A 15140-nucleotide genomic window follows, 5' to 3' on the forward strand; every position below is an offset into this window, starting at 1 on the left:
TACGTGACTGGTGTTTGGTGATCTTTGGAATACTGATTGTAGGTTTAAAAAAAACTGTCATCCGACGCATAGTTTCATCATTAGATGTGATTTCAATATTTGAAAATGTGAAATTCATGGTGAACTAGCTTTTGTTTCAGTTAATCCAGATGAATCAGATCTCATGATAAAACGATTCATTGTATCAGTGTGTTTACAGATCTAAAACAATGGGTTTAAAGCACTTGAATCCCCATTGACTCCATGTTAGAGCTCGATCTGCAAACTGTTTCTATCCTGGCGATTGACTCCTTAGATCGGATTCATCTGAATTCCTACACCAGGTCACCAAAATCAGCTAATTGATGACGTGATTGCCATCCACTTGAGGAAACCTATCTAGTGAGGTTTGATTTTAACCTTCGCCAGGGTCCATCTCTCTCTTTGTCTCCCCTGAGGAGCGTCTGGTACCCAGCTCCCAGTCTGCAGCGCCGCCACCAACGCTATAAATAACTCACTCAAGGTCACCAGCGCCCCACCACCACAGGGCCACGTCAGGAGAAGAGAGGGAGGGAGGGGGGAGGACGAAGGACAATGGGTCAGTTTAGTAATGAGATTCCACATACTGTAGGTCAGGTCACTGAGCACATCACGCTCAAAATCAGTACAATTTGCACTATAATCATTTTAAATAATGGCCTAATTCTAAGCCTGAAATGCTATACATTTAGACCAATGTCTGGGTGAAAATGATGCATTTGCCATATCACACAACCATACAGTAGCGTCATTGAATTCAACATACAATATGAAGTTTTGTACACACATTCCTGCAATTCTCCACTGGAATGACTTCTAGCTTTATCATTATGTGATGCAAATAGCGCTGGAAAGGGATTAGCTGGTATGTTTTTGCTGAGAGGGTCTTCTTCACTGCAGACACTGTGCCGACTGCAGCAGTAGTCCTAAGAGGGATGTCTGCAGTACTTTATATTAGACCGACTAAAAAAGAGCCAGCATTTCCCTGCCCACACTCCTCCCCAGCAATATGTGAATTATTCCATTTGAAGCATCTCCATATTGAACACATTCCTTCATACTCATGCAGTGTTAAAGTAGAGTACACCTTTAGATGAGAAGCTGCCTGGGTCTTCTTCAGTCTGTTTATTTTTGTGTGTGTGTCTGTTTATTTTTGTGTGTGTGTGTGTGTGTGTGTTACAAGTCAAGGACAAAGTAGAGATGACAGGCAGGCTGCGAGGCAGATACTGGATGTGTTCAGGGTACTGAGCGACCACATGCAGAGGAGACACACACACACACACACACACACACACACACACACACACTAGCAGACATGGACTTGTATGTATTAACACGTACACATTCACACACACACACACCTAACAACACCGGTGCGCTGATAACACAGAGTACATGTGGGAAATGAAAAAAAGGGACAGTTTACCCATGTTGACATTGATCTTTTTTTAATTATTATATATATATTTATAATATGTACAGAAGAAAAAAAACGCAATGAAAATCAGCGGTGAGACAGAGCACCAAAGTGGACAAGCGAAAAACAGAAAAGGAACAAAAAAAAACAAAAAAAAGTGCAGACGACCAGGAGAGGACCTGCACGATGCTCGGTATTAAAAAGAACAGCGCGTGTTCCTTTATTAAGCCACGGAAGAGCAACAAAGTAGTGTGACAATGACATGGAAAAAACATTCTAGGAATTCTAGCAAGATTCTAGTTCCGGCATAATCACATTCACGAGCAAGCTCCAAACCAGAGCCCGCCCCTAACTCCACACCCCACGTGTTGTCCCACCCACATTTCCTAAACCCTCTTATCCTTCGACAGACCAGACGACACAATATTACCACAGTATATTTTCAATTCATATATTAAAATCAGTAGAATATGAAGACGTCGTGGAAGGAAAAAGCACATTCAGAACAAATCAAAAGTCCATTTTATGTCCATTTTAGCATGTCCGTGTGACCAAGTGTGCGTGCGTCTTGTTTGTGGAGTTTCAAACAATCGTTTCATTCACAGAAGGGCTCATGTAAGATTTGAGGGAAAAGCCAGAAAGCAAGCCTGTGTTCAGAGAGCAGGAATGTTACACACACACAACCCCCCCCCCCCTCACCTACTTACTACTGATCCCTCCCTCCCTTCCTACCAGTGACAGTCAGCTGATTACTACCAGATTCTCAAATTCATCACACCAAACTGCCTAAGCATAAAATGAGCCAGCACAATCCAGTCCGGTTGAGTCTTGCATTGAGTCACAGGGTTTAGCCTAGTTCCCACCCTATCTGTAAGGGCTCTTCTAAAAATACAAGGGCTAAGGCTACTGTATCTACTACCCTACATATAAAAAAAAAAAGAGTCACAACTTCTCTAAACCTGCTGTTCACACTTAATCAGATTCTGCCCTAACATCACTCTTCTAGACATGAATGCCATAGACTGGTTTGGTAGCCATATGCTGCGGACAGCAAGAGCTCACCAACTCATCGGTATTAATTGGACATCGCAGTTTGTAGAGGCTGAAACTGCACTTTGCAATTGCATGGGGAATGCATAGCATACCTCACTACCTGGAGCTCTGAGCCCGGAGGACAAGGCCGTGCCACCTTAAGTGCTGAGGAATTTCAAGTCTCTCTTGAAGACCAACCCGGGAACACCAGGAATGCTACCAAAGTCCAAGCGAGATTCCGTTATCAATGATGAGTAGTTGGAACCGGGTCACAAAGAACATTGTTGGATTCGTTGAGTTTGAATAAATGGATTGGCTTTAAGAGGTTGATGGGAGTTCATATCCGGTCTGCATGGCAAGACCAGTCAGTCCCTCTTAACCCCGAACGCTCAAGCACACAGTCGAACACTTCAACCCAATGAACCAGAACCTAGGACCGCGACCGTGCTCTAGGAACGTAACCATGATGACGTAACACGATCAAACCCAATGACCAAATAGCATGACCATAACATGCTTATATAGTTGTCGTAAAAGTAAGAACCTCTGTCTGCACTTTACATAGCTATAAAGCTATACAGGTACAAGATTAGAACTGTTACACACACACACACACACTACTGGATGATTTCAGACCGTCAAGACCAAGACAAGGGAAAACCATAAAGACAAAAGGAATATCACTTTCCAGGTCTAGTCCAGGTTCTCAGCATGTCACCCTAATTCCCACCAAAGGCAGAGAATAGATCTTCCCGAAGTCCGATTGTAACCGTGCCTACTTCTACAGTCGTAAACGGTCTTGAAAAAGAAAAGGGTTGAAAACTGAGGTTGTAATAATCAACGAATGCCAATTGCCTTTGTTGTCTAGAACACAAACGCTTAGAGGCCTTGTTCACTCTACTGCAGCGCATTAAATTAAAAACCACCAGTGTTGGTTAAGGTCAGGGGTTGAAGGGTTTTCTCCACATCCCTGCAAGGACCCATAGTTCCATAGGAATGTCGCTGAAAAATAACACACTGCCATGAGAACCATGCGGACAGACTGGGAAGGGAACGGCGCAGGGCAGGATACTGTAGGAGGGGGAGATCAGGACAGCCGGAACCATGAACACACATTCTGACTCGCCGAACACTTAATGTCTTAGGCTATATAGAGGCTACAGGAACCAGCAGTTGACAATGAAGAACACTATTCGCGCAATGATCTAAAGAGAGCGCATCTGAGGTAATGAGTTGACATGTGGTCATAGTGCAGTATTGACACGTCGGTCTGAGTAGGGACTCCACTTGAACATAATTAGCTAGGTCAGGACACCTTGGGCCATTTAAACCGTCACGCACTGGCTACGCTTCTTAACAACCACACGAACTGACATGAAACCGTGACAACCATAAAGGAAATGCACTGTGGGACACGTGACGACAGAGAGGGGGGTGGAAACACGGTCTGAGAAGTCGGTCATGGCCAAGGCAACGAGAACCTGTGGTGCGACTGTGACATGCTACACAAGTTAAGCATGCGGTCAGTATCTTTAAGGAGACCAGTAAGGCACAGGAGGGAACAGTAGCTTTCATAGACAAACTCCCCCGACCCGGTCAAACCTAGCAACAACCAAAAAACATCCCAACCGACCCACCCACCCAATAACGTAAGTTTGACAGCATTTCAAGCAAAAAGAAATATCAAATAAAATCATTGTAATAATACCTATGAAACAATATGAATAATAATCTATTAAGATGAACACAGAATGTAGGATATTGCCAATTTGTGGTGTCAGAGTAATGTCCTACTAAACCGTTGTTGAATATCAGTTGCATTGCCCAAGCCCTTATCTACGCCCGCCCGCCCCTAACCTAGTACTACAGTATGTCATGCCCCGTTATCTGTGTGTGTGTATGTAATGTCTGTGTATGTTGAAGAACCACTTGGGTATATTTAAGCAATAAGGCCCGAGGGGTTGTGGTATATGGCCAATATACCACGGCGAGGGCTTTTTTTTTAGGCAAGACGCAACGCAGAGTCCCTGGACACAGCCCTTAGCCGTGGTATATTGGCCATGTCACAAACCCCAGAGGTGCCTCATTGCTATTATAAAACTGGATACCAACGTAATTAGAGCAGTAAAAAGAAATGTTTTGTCACACCCGTGGCAGACGGTCTGATTCTCCACAGCTGTCAGCAAATCAGCATTCAGGGCTGATTTATAATGTAAAATATAGTGTCATGACGACTTAAAGACATACAAACATGACCTAAGCATATCTCACGTGTTATTTTTTTATCCTTAAATATGTGAAATCCTAACAGGAGTGATGTGGGCTAACTAACACCATATACTACAGAACCGAAAAGAAATGTCTTGCGCTCTCCCTTTCTCTCACTACATCCTCCATTCTGCATGTGGCGGTGATGCCTTCATTCAGAGGCAGAAAAAGAGAACGATTAGAGGTGCTTGGGGGAAAGCACAACAAATGGGCATCCCCATCATGTAATAACATGTAATGACTCACCACCGCCTCACTAGAATATTAGTACGCTGGTAGTGGCACACAACTGTCTGCTTTCTTTTCCAATGCCAATTCAGTTTGTATAACGGATAGATAGTCATAAATACATGAGTGTTACTATTGCATTTGAGCCATAAAACGTGGACCAGACGGTGCACGTGACTCAATCTATGCTGTAGACAGACTTAAGATGACTACAAGGTCCCCCAACATATAAAATAGGCCCAATAGACAGATGACTACTGTAGCACACTAAACTTAATTTTGCTATATGACTTCCACTGGGTTGCAATGAAAGACATAGCCTGAAGGAAAGAGACCCATACCTGTGACTATCTCGAATGGGAGAATCACTCCGACCCACTTTCAATGTGTGTGTGTGTGAGCGATAAGAGCTCGCCAGAATCTAAAACCTAATCTTCCATCACCCAGTTCCCCTCTAAATCAATACCAATCTTTTCTCAGATCTGTTTACCTTCCTGCCTCATCACTCAACAAAAATGAAAAAAAAAATAATAATCTTCAACCCCCCCCCCCTCACCCCTACCTACCTAACTATTTTTCCCCAATCGCTTTTTTAGGGGAGAGAGTTTAAGTCAGTCTGCAGTTCTAGCCCTTCAACTCCTCCCCTCCATCTCAACCTCTCCCTGACCACCCATCCCTCACTTAACCCTGTTCCCATTGGTTCTCTGTAGGGTAAGACAAAGGGAGATGGAAGGGAGGCTGAGGGGTGAAGAGTGGAGGGAGAGGAGGTGAAGCCCCGGGCAGAGAGGGACGGGAGGAGGTGGTGAGCATCCAGAACCGGGTCTGGTTTAACAGCATCCCCCGCCAGACTGCCTAACCGGGGTGCTGTCTATCTTCAGGTTGGGCTTGTCCCCGCCGGCCGTGGCCCCGGGTCCCATCCTCTTCTTAATCTCAGTAGCCATGGTCATGAAGGCCTGCTCCACGTTGGTGGCGTTCTTGGCACTGGTCTCCAGGAATGGGATGGCCAGGGAGTCGGCAAACTCCTGCAGGCGGCAGACAGGAAGAGAATAGATAGGGTTTAAACATAAATATAAAAACATACAAAGGTAATGCCCAGCTGTTGTAGCAATGACCACGTGGAAAATAATAATAATAAAAAAATGTAAAACGTATTATGTTCATTAAATATAAAGCAATATGATACTTCAGGGAGGGACAAAAAGGATTTTAAATGTAGGTATTGTGTGAAGTGTCTCTATGTGAACAGCACGTTCTGTAATTTTGCATTAATGAAAATTGTAAATAAAGTTAATGATCCAATATTACGCTATTGATCACCTCAGGAGCCAACTCGATTTTGTATTCCCACATTGATGAGGAAATAGCTTTCTAGAGAAATCGACTGCTCAAAACAAAGAAATGAACTGTTTTGTGTAGTGCCTGAAATGTAGTATGTTTTGTGAAGTGCCCAGAACCTTTTGATGGTTGAATCATTTCAAAATTACAAGCTTTATGTCTGATATGAGTTTCCATAACTTACAAGCTAGGTAGTATGCCTTCGGGATATGGTTTCGCTATTACTTTCCTGAAAACTGTGTGCGCCCAAACCATTCAAAAGATATGATACATTTGACCGGAGATAATATCTTCTTTGCTTGAGGCATCACCACAGACCCGGGATCGATCCCTGGCGGTGTCACAACCGGCCTTGACTGAGAGTCCCAGAGGGCTGCACACAATTGGCTCAGCATCATTCGGGTTAGGGGAGCGTTTGGCGGGGCTTTACTTGGCTCATCGCGCTCTAGCGACTCCTTGAGGCGGTCCATGTCAGCCTGCAGGTGCTTCGGTCATCAGTTGAACGGTGTTAAGCGCGGTTTGGCGGGTCATGTTTCGGAGGACGCATGACACGACCGAGCCCGTTGGTGAGTTGCAGCGATGAGACAAGATCATAATTGGATATCACGATATTGGGGAGAAAAATATTATATCATAAAATAGCGGACTGCGAGAAGCCTATTTGTTTGATACACCATATATACACAAAAGTATGTGGACACCTTCAAATTAGTGAATTAGGCTATTTCAGCCACATGTTCAAAATTAAGTACACAGTCATGCAATCTCCATAGACAAACATTGACAGTAGAATGGCCTTACTGAAGAGCTCAGTGACGGTCACGTGGCACCGTCATAGGATGCCACCTTTCCAACAAGTCAGTTTGTCAAATTTCTGCCCTGCTAGAGCTGCCCCAGTCAACTGTAAGTGCTGTTATTGTGAAGTGGAAATGCCGAAGAGCAACAACGGCTCAGCCGCGAAGTGGTAAGCCACACAAGCTCACAGAACGGGAACGCTGAGTGCTGAAGAACGTAGTATGTAAAAATCGTCTGTCCTCGGTTGCAACACTCACTACCGAGTTCCAAACTGCCTCTGGAAGCAACGTTAACACAAGAACCGGTCGTCGGGAGCTTCATGAAATGGGTCTCCATGGCCGAAAAGCCCCACACAAGCCTAAGATCACCATGCGCAGTGCCAAGCGTCGGCTGGAGTAGTGTAAAGGTCGTCGCCATTGGACCCTGGAGCAGTGGAAACATTCTTTGGAGTGACAAATCACGCTTCACCATCTGGCAGTCCGACGGGCAAGTCTGGGTTTGGTGGATGCCAGGCCAACGCTACCTGCCCACATGCATAGCGCCAAATGTCAAGTTTGGTGGAGGAAGAATAATGGTCTGCAGCTGTGTTTCATGGTTCGGGCTAGACCCCTTAGTTCCACTGAAGGGAAATCTTAACACTACAGCATTCAATTGCATTCTAGACGATTCTGTGCTACCAACTTAGTGGCAACAATTTGGAGAAGGCCCTTTCCTGTTTCAGCAGGACAACGCCATCATGCAGAAAGCGAGGTCCATACTGAAATGAGATCAGTGTCGAGATCAGCGTGGAATAACTTTATTGGCCTGCACAGAGCCCTGGCCTTAACACCATCGAACACCTTTGGGATGAATTGGAAAGCCTACTACGAGCCAGGCCTAATCGCACAAGTCCCCACAGCAATGTTCCAACATCTAGTGAAAAACCTTCCCAGAAGAGTGGAGGCTTTTATGGCAGCAAAGGGGGGGCAAATCCACATTAATGCCCCTGATTTTGGAATGAAATGTTCGACAAACGGGTGTCCACATACTTTTGTATCCAGGTAGTATAACAAACAAGCTTGTTCAGTCATGTTACCATATTAGCTAACAATCTGGTAACTGGACAGGCACACGTTTGTTTTAAGATGGCGCAAAGAGATTGTGAACCCAAAAGTATCCCTTTTTTATTCTAATAAAATAAATAAACATGATTTGGGTAGGGTGTAGCCCTGGAAAGACTTAGGCTATGCCATGTTGTCTTCAGGAGATTTTCTGTTGAATGGATTTCCTTCACATTCGCTGATATAAGGAATAGATGTTCCATTGACTTACGATGGGATATCCTATTACAGGATAATTAGTGTGCTTATCAGCAAGAACGGTACTGTTATTCCTCACTTTTTAGTATGTCACTTCTTCACTGATGTAGCTACTTCTTTGAAATCTATTATGCGTACTTGCGCCTTCGAAAATAAATATGACAAGAAGCTATGCATTTTTTTAGCCATTCGTGCACGTAATGGACATGTTGATTGTATGTCATAAAAAGGAGAATAGGCTATACTGAAATGTCCCTTGCCTCAATTATTCTGTCCTTTTAGTCGTGTGCACAAGCTGCTATGCAGATATGGTAAGGGGACTCTCAAAAGTTCGTAAAAGTAAAATATCTTGAGTGAATATTTTAAAATCCCTTCCACTTGGGAAACACACCTCCCTACAGGACTTTCTTCAAGCCCTATTTTTAAAGGGATTGTTCACCCACATTATTATTTTAAAATGTGTGTCTTTTTTTCCCCCCACACAATTCTGAGTAGATCGAATCTCTTAATGTTCATCCCAAAGTGCACCTGATGGATGCATTCATGCAGCAGTTGAAATTACATTTTTCTTCTGGGGGATGCCTCCAGAACCCTCTATTAGGGTTCCCGCTCTGGCTTTGGGGTAAGCCCCCAATGTCCTCAAATCATAGAAATGCCCCTGTAGCCATACCTTGGCTGTTGTGTAGTCCACCACTTTCTTGGTGGTGAGGTCACACTTGTTCCCCACCAACAGCTTGTTGACGTTCTCGCTCGCGTAGCGGTCGATCTCCTGCAGCCACTGCTTCACGTTGTTGTAGGACTCCTACAGCACACAGGACAGAATGAGATTAGTCACACAGTGTATGGCTGCCTATCCTACAGGCAGGTGAGAAACAGTGGAATTTTTTTTGTGATTTTTACCCATAAGAGTCTAAGCCCTGTCTAGGCCGGGGGAGGGAGGGGTTCTACTAAGCTATATGGAATTGTTTTAAGAAGGTCATACCAATGATCATTTTGATATTTTACTTTGAAATGTAAGACCTCTTGAAGTGTAAAAAAAAATTCATAAATTGTATTTGTCCTTACTGCTATTAGCCCATACAAATGCATTGAATAACATATTCACTACATGGAACAACAGACAGTCTCCCAAAAAAAAGGAACTTAGTTCTGAAGTGTCTGTTTTATATCTGAGAGACATTAAAAAAAAAGAACATTTTATATACTTTTTTTTGTTAATTTATTTAACCCCTTGTTTTTGGCACTAAACAGTTTCCATATATACTTCCATTCATTTTTCAACTGGTACAGGGAGACATTCAAAAGAGTCTTGTAAAAGACTGTGGGCGAAACCGTTCGGACGATACAGTTGACTTTGTAAGAATGACTGATTTTCGGGGGCCTCTCGTGGTCTGACAAACACCGCTCCAGCTCTGTATCACCTTTCACCGCAGATGCGGAAGTGCGACATTGGCGGATGCGGTGGATTGAGAGGCATCCAATGCTAGCTTAAACTGAAAGATTTTTTAACAGGGATTTCTTATTTTATTAGGCCAATTAGACCTTTTAGAAAGTCAAAAGAACTTGGGAAGTACAATATTTGACTACAAAAACACACAGAGTATTAAGCTTAGTTCTAAACATTGATCCCCCTTGAACTAATAACCCACCTGATCTGTGACATCATAGACCACGATGATGCCGTGGGCACCCCTGTAGTAGCTGGAGGTGATGGTGCGGAACCTCTCCTGACCAGCAGTGTCCCACTGGAAGAGAGGGAGTGGAGAATTACAAAAGAGAGCGGGAGGGGTGAGATAGTCGTTTAATGCAAACCAACAAAACAGGCTCATTGAAATAACTAAACACACACACACACACACACACACACACACACCTGTCATCACCCAAGTTCCATTCATTCCTGTCTTGAAAACACTTGGAATAGCACTAGAACCTGATCCCAGGCCTGTTTAGCCTTAGGGCGAGGTGTTAAACTACACACCAAACACAGGGCGTAAAACTAAGCAACATAACTAGGTTACTGAACCGTTTCTCAAATCTAATCAAGCCTTTATAACATCAGGAGTTGGCGGCAGCGGGGGGGGGGGCTCCTCCTGTTTTACCAGATGTATTCGTTTGGAATGGTACAGCCTTTTCTCCTACCAAAACAGTATCCGATTACATCCTATTAGACTATAACAGTTCACAGAATCACGCGAGCGGTGCAAAATAGATCACACGGCTGTGAGCGGTGCAAAAGCCTCAAATGTTCATCATATGTGGGTGTGGGTAGCGGCACGTTGCAGTGTTGATCGTGTCAGACTCACAATCTGCAGTTTGATGGTCTTGCCGTCCAGCTCGATGGTGCGGATCTTGAAGTCTACGCCGATGGTGCTGATGTAGCTCTCCGTGTAGGTGTCATCCTGAAGAAGAGGAAGGAGTTACAGACGGCAGGAGAGACAGAGAGAGATTCTGGAAGCTGCATTTTGACAAAAGGCACCGACACGACACTTACTAAATAACCGTGTACAGTTATTCATACGGTGACGATACTTACAGCAAACCGGAGCAGAAGACAGGACTTTCCCACACCGGAGTCACCAATAAGGAGGAGCTTGAACAGGTAGTCACTGAAATTAAAGCATCCAGCATTAGACCAAAGACTAGACATACTAAACAGTGTTGCTACTTAACTCCAGTCATAAGCCCTACTGATGTTATGTTGTGTCAGTTTCTTCCACTTCGGACAGAATTCTAGGCTAAGGCCCAATAGAGAGGAAGTGTGGGGAAATACACTCCGGAGAAACACTCCCGAGGCAACCAACCGATTGACCAATATCAAGTTGTGTTCAAGCAACTACTTCTAAATAGGACATTTAAGCAGGGCCACAGCCAGTACACGGTGAACTCATTCACCAATACGGAACTCTCAGAAATGTTTGTGAGCAAGTAAATATTATGCTGTAGTACTTTCACATCAACTCTCTCAGCAAAACAAGGTCACATGCATTTGACACACTTCCACTGCACAGAAGTGGCGCAATGACAGAGCTATTCTTGTGTCTACTGAAATTGAGATGTGGCATGTTTTTCTGCCAAAGAACGTCCAATGCTATGGAAACTAACACAGGCTGCATGTATGTGGCAATCTCTTCCCCAAACGCAGCCTTTGATGTGATGTGGCGATGTCTCCCACATTCACGAAGATAAGTAACGTTAACGTTATTCACAGAGGCTTGTACAACAAATCACCTATGATTTCTGAGTCGGCGTCCATAAGCTTTCTATGTACCGAGACGGCATATGCTGGCTAAATTGCTATCACCCGGCACATAGCCAATCTATTCGTGAAGTTAGCAAGTAGAAACCTGTTTTGGCCCTAACATAACGTTAGTTAGCTAGCTAACGTTACACACCAACGTTAGAGACAAAGGAGAGAGCGCCATCAGAGAACGGAGGGTGTGTTTGTGTTAATGACAAAGCGATCTCAAAGCAAGCATTGGTGTTTGTTAGCTCGATCTCCAAAGGCAGCAAGACAGCTTTGCTACTGTAGGTTAGTGGGCCAGTATGACGTTTCAGCACCACGTCCTATTCCTCCGGTCGCTACCGCACAGAGCAGGGGATCTGTGCGCGCGTTCTCTCATTTCAGGGCCACACACACACACACACACACACATTAGTGACAGATGTTTGAGGGACTAACTAGCTATGCCCATTGACAACAATTACATTCTAGCTAGCTATTTGTATGTAAAACGTATGCTAGCTAGCCATCTATCGTTAGCCGACAATGTGGCACGAACAAGCGATCAGCTGACGTTGGCTGAATATTAGTTAAATAACGCTCGACTCACATTTTTGGAATTGCCCTAATACAATAAAACTACAATAACGTGTTCGATCTATGCATATAAGATTACAAAAGGAAAGAGAGTGTAAAATATATGAGTGGTTGTGTTGGCGGTAGAGTCTACTCACTATTCTGGATTCATGATTTGACTGACGTTCGGGATATGTTTCTCTCGGCGATTTCACTGTTCCTTCCTCCTCTCTCTCGCTCCGCTTTCACAGGCAAATATGGATTGTCGGTCTCAATATCCAAGGCACTTGGATGTCTTTCACCGTATTTTCTAACTCCCCTTGTCCTTCTTGGCTGTCTAATCGTTACGAGGCTATATAACGTTTACAGACATTCCTATTTTCGTCTGATTTGACAGGTTATTTTCTTCTTTTTCTTTCTTTCTGTGTCCGCTCTTCGCTCAAAGTACAAGCTGGCTGCGCAGGTGCGGCAGTGACATCAAATGACGTGGCACTACGGACAAATCTAGAATGTGTCTGAATGCTGGAAGTTGTAGTTCAAAGTCTGCCTAGACATGGGGGACTTTGTATTTATTTAACCTTTATTTAACAAGGCAAGTCAGTTAAGAACAAATTATTATTTACAATGACTGCCTACCAAAAGGCTGGGGGGCTGGGATTAAAAATGTAAAATAAATTAAGTAAAAATATTGTCACATGCGCCGAAAACAACATGTAATCAGTGTTAAGAAACTATTTACTTAAGAACAAATTATTATTTACAATGACTGCCTACCAAAAGGCTGGGGGGCTGGGATTAAAAATGTAAAATAAATTAAGTAAAAATATTGTCACATGCGCCGAAAACAACATGTAATCAGTGTTAAGAAACTATTTACTGAATAAACTGACGTAAACAATAAGGAAAAAAAGAAAAGAAGAAGAAAAAACAAAAACGTAAAATAATTCAAGAGCAACAATACAATCACACTAACGAGGCTATATACAGGTGGTACCGTGACTCTGTAGGTACAGTGACTATGCGTAGATAATAAACAGAGAGTAGCAGCAATGTAAACATGGGGGAGGCCATGCAAATAGTCTGGGTAGCCATTTTGTTAGCTGTTCAGGAGTCTTATGGCTTGGGGGTAGAAGCTGTTAAGAAGAGTTGGTGCTCCAGTACCTCTTGCCGTGAGGTAGCAGAAAGAACAGTCTGTGACTAGGGTGGTTGGAGTCTGGCAATTTTTTATGCATCCTCTGACACCGCCTGGTATAGTGGTCCTGGAGGGCAGGAAACTTGGCCCCAGTGATGTACTGGGGTTGAACGCACTACCCTCTGTAGTGCCTTGCAGTTGGAGGCCGAACAGTTGCCACACCAGGCAGTGATGCTCTCGATGGTGCAACTGTAGAACTTTTTGAGGATGTGAGGACCCATGCCAAATCTTGTCAGGAATAGGCATTGTAGTGCCCTCTTCACGACTGTCTTGATGTGTTTGGACCATGATAGCTCGTTGGTGATGTGGGTACCAAGGAACTTGAAGTTCTCAACCTGCTCCACTACAGCCCCGTTTATGAGAATAGGGGTGTGCTCGGCCCTCCGTTTCCTGTAGTTTTCCTGTAGTTCACGATCATCTCCTTTGTCATGATCATGTTGAGGGAGAGGTTGTTATCCTAGCACCACACTGCCAGGTCTCTGACCTCCTCCTATAGGCTGTCTCATCGTTGTCGGTGATCAGGCCTACCACTGTTGTGACATCGGAAAACTTAATGATGGTGTTGGAGCAGCAGCACGGCCAGGTGGACTGGGGACCGCAAGGAGTCATCATGTCAGTTAGTCCTGAGGCATGGTTCTACGGCTCAGGTCCTCCGAGAAAGAAAGAGAGAAAGAGAGAATTAGAGAGAACACACTTAAATTCACACAGGACACTGAATAGGACAGGAGAAGTACTCCAGATATAACAAACTGACCCTAGCCCCACGACACATAAACTACTACAGCATAAATAATGGAGGCTGAGACAGGAGGGGTCAGGAGACACTGTGGCCCCATCCGAGGACACCCCCGGACAGGGCCAAACAGGAACGATATAACCCCACCCACTTTGCCAAAGCACAGCCCCCACACCACTAGAGGGATATCTTCAACCACCAACTTACCATCCTAAGAGAAGGCCGAGTATAGCCCACAAAGATCTCTGCCATGGCACAACCCAAGGGGGGGCGCCAACCCAGACAGGAAGATCACATCAGTGACTCAACCCACTCAAGTGACGCACCCCTCCTAGGGATGGTATGAAGGAGCCCTAGTAAGCCAGTGACTCAGACCCTGTAATAGGGTTAGAGGCAGAGAATCCCAGTGGAAAGAGGGGAACCAGACAGGCAGAGACAGCAAGGGCGGTTAGTTGCTCCAGAGCCTTTCTGTTCACCTTCCCACTCCTGGGCCAGACTACACTCAATCATATGACCCACTGAAGAGATAAGTCTTCAGTAAACACTAAAAGGTTGAGACCGAGTTTGCGTCTCTTACATGGGTAGGCAGACCATTCCATAAAAATTGAGCTCTATGGGAGAAAGCCCTGCCTCCAGCTGTTTGCTTAGAAATTCTAGGGACAATTAGGAGGCCTGCGTCTTGTGACCATAGCATACGTGTAGGTATGTACGGCAGGACCAAATCAGAGAGATAGGTAGGAGCAAGCCCATGTAATGTTTTGTAGGTTAGCAGTTAAACCTTGAAATCAGCCCTTGCCTTGACAGGAAGCCAGTGTAGGGAGGCTAGCACTGGAGTAATATGATCAATTTTTTTGGTTCTAGTCAGGATTCTAGCAGCAGTATTTAGCATTAACTGAAGTTTATTTAGTGCTTTATCCGGGTAGCCGGAAAGTAGAGCATTGCAGTAGTCTAACCTAGAAGTGACAAAAGCATGGATTAATTTTTCTGCATCATTTTTGGACAGAAAGTTTCTGATTTTTGCA

The 15140-nt window shown here is 44.3% G+C and overlaps 1 protein-coding gene across 1 annotated transcript; it reads right to left on the reverse strand.

Moving 5' to 3' along the window:
• Positions 1-1449: 1449 nt before the first annotated feature.
• Positions 1450-12673, reverse strand: LOC118368647 (ras-related protein Rab-1B). The gene is made up of 6 exons (XM_035752915.2): positions 12349-12673; positions 10928-11000; positions 10698-10793; positions 10041-10136; positions 9062-9193; positions 1450-5985 (listed from the first exon to the last, which is right to left on the reverse strand). Exons 1-6 carry the CDS (start codon positions 12360-12362, stop codon positions 5791-5793), a joined length of 606 nt encoding a protein of 201 aa, XP_035608808.1. The 5' UTR covers positions 12363-12673; the 3' UTR covers positions 1450-5790.
• Between the last annotated feature and the right edge of the window lie 2467 nt (positions 12674-15140).

The sequence above is a fragment of the Oncorhynchus keta genome, chromosome 35, assembly GCF_023373465.1.
Source record: "Oncorhynchus keta strain PuntledgeMale-10-30-2019 chromosome 35, Oket_V2, whole genome shotgun sequence".
In the NCBI taxonomy this organism is placed as follows: Eukaryota; Metazoa; Chordata; class Actinopteri; order Salmoniformes; family Salmonidae; genus Oncorhynchus; species Oncorhynchus keta.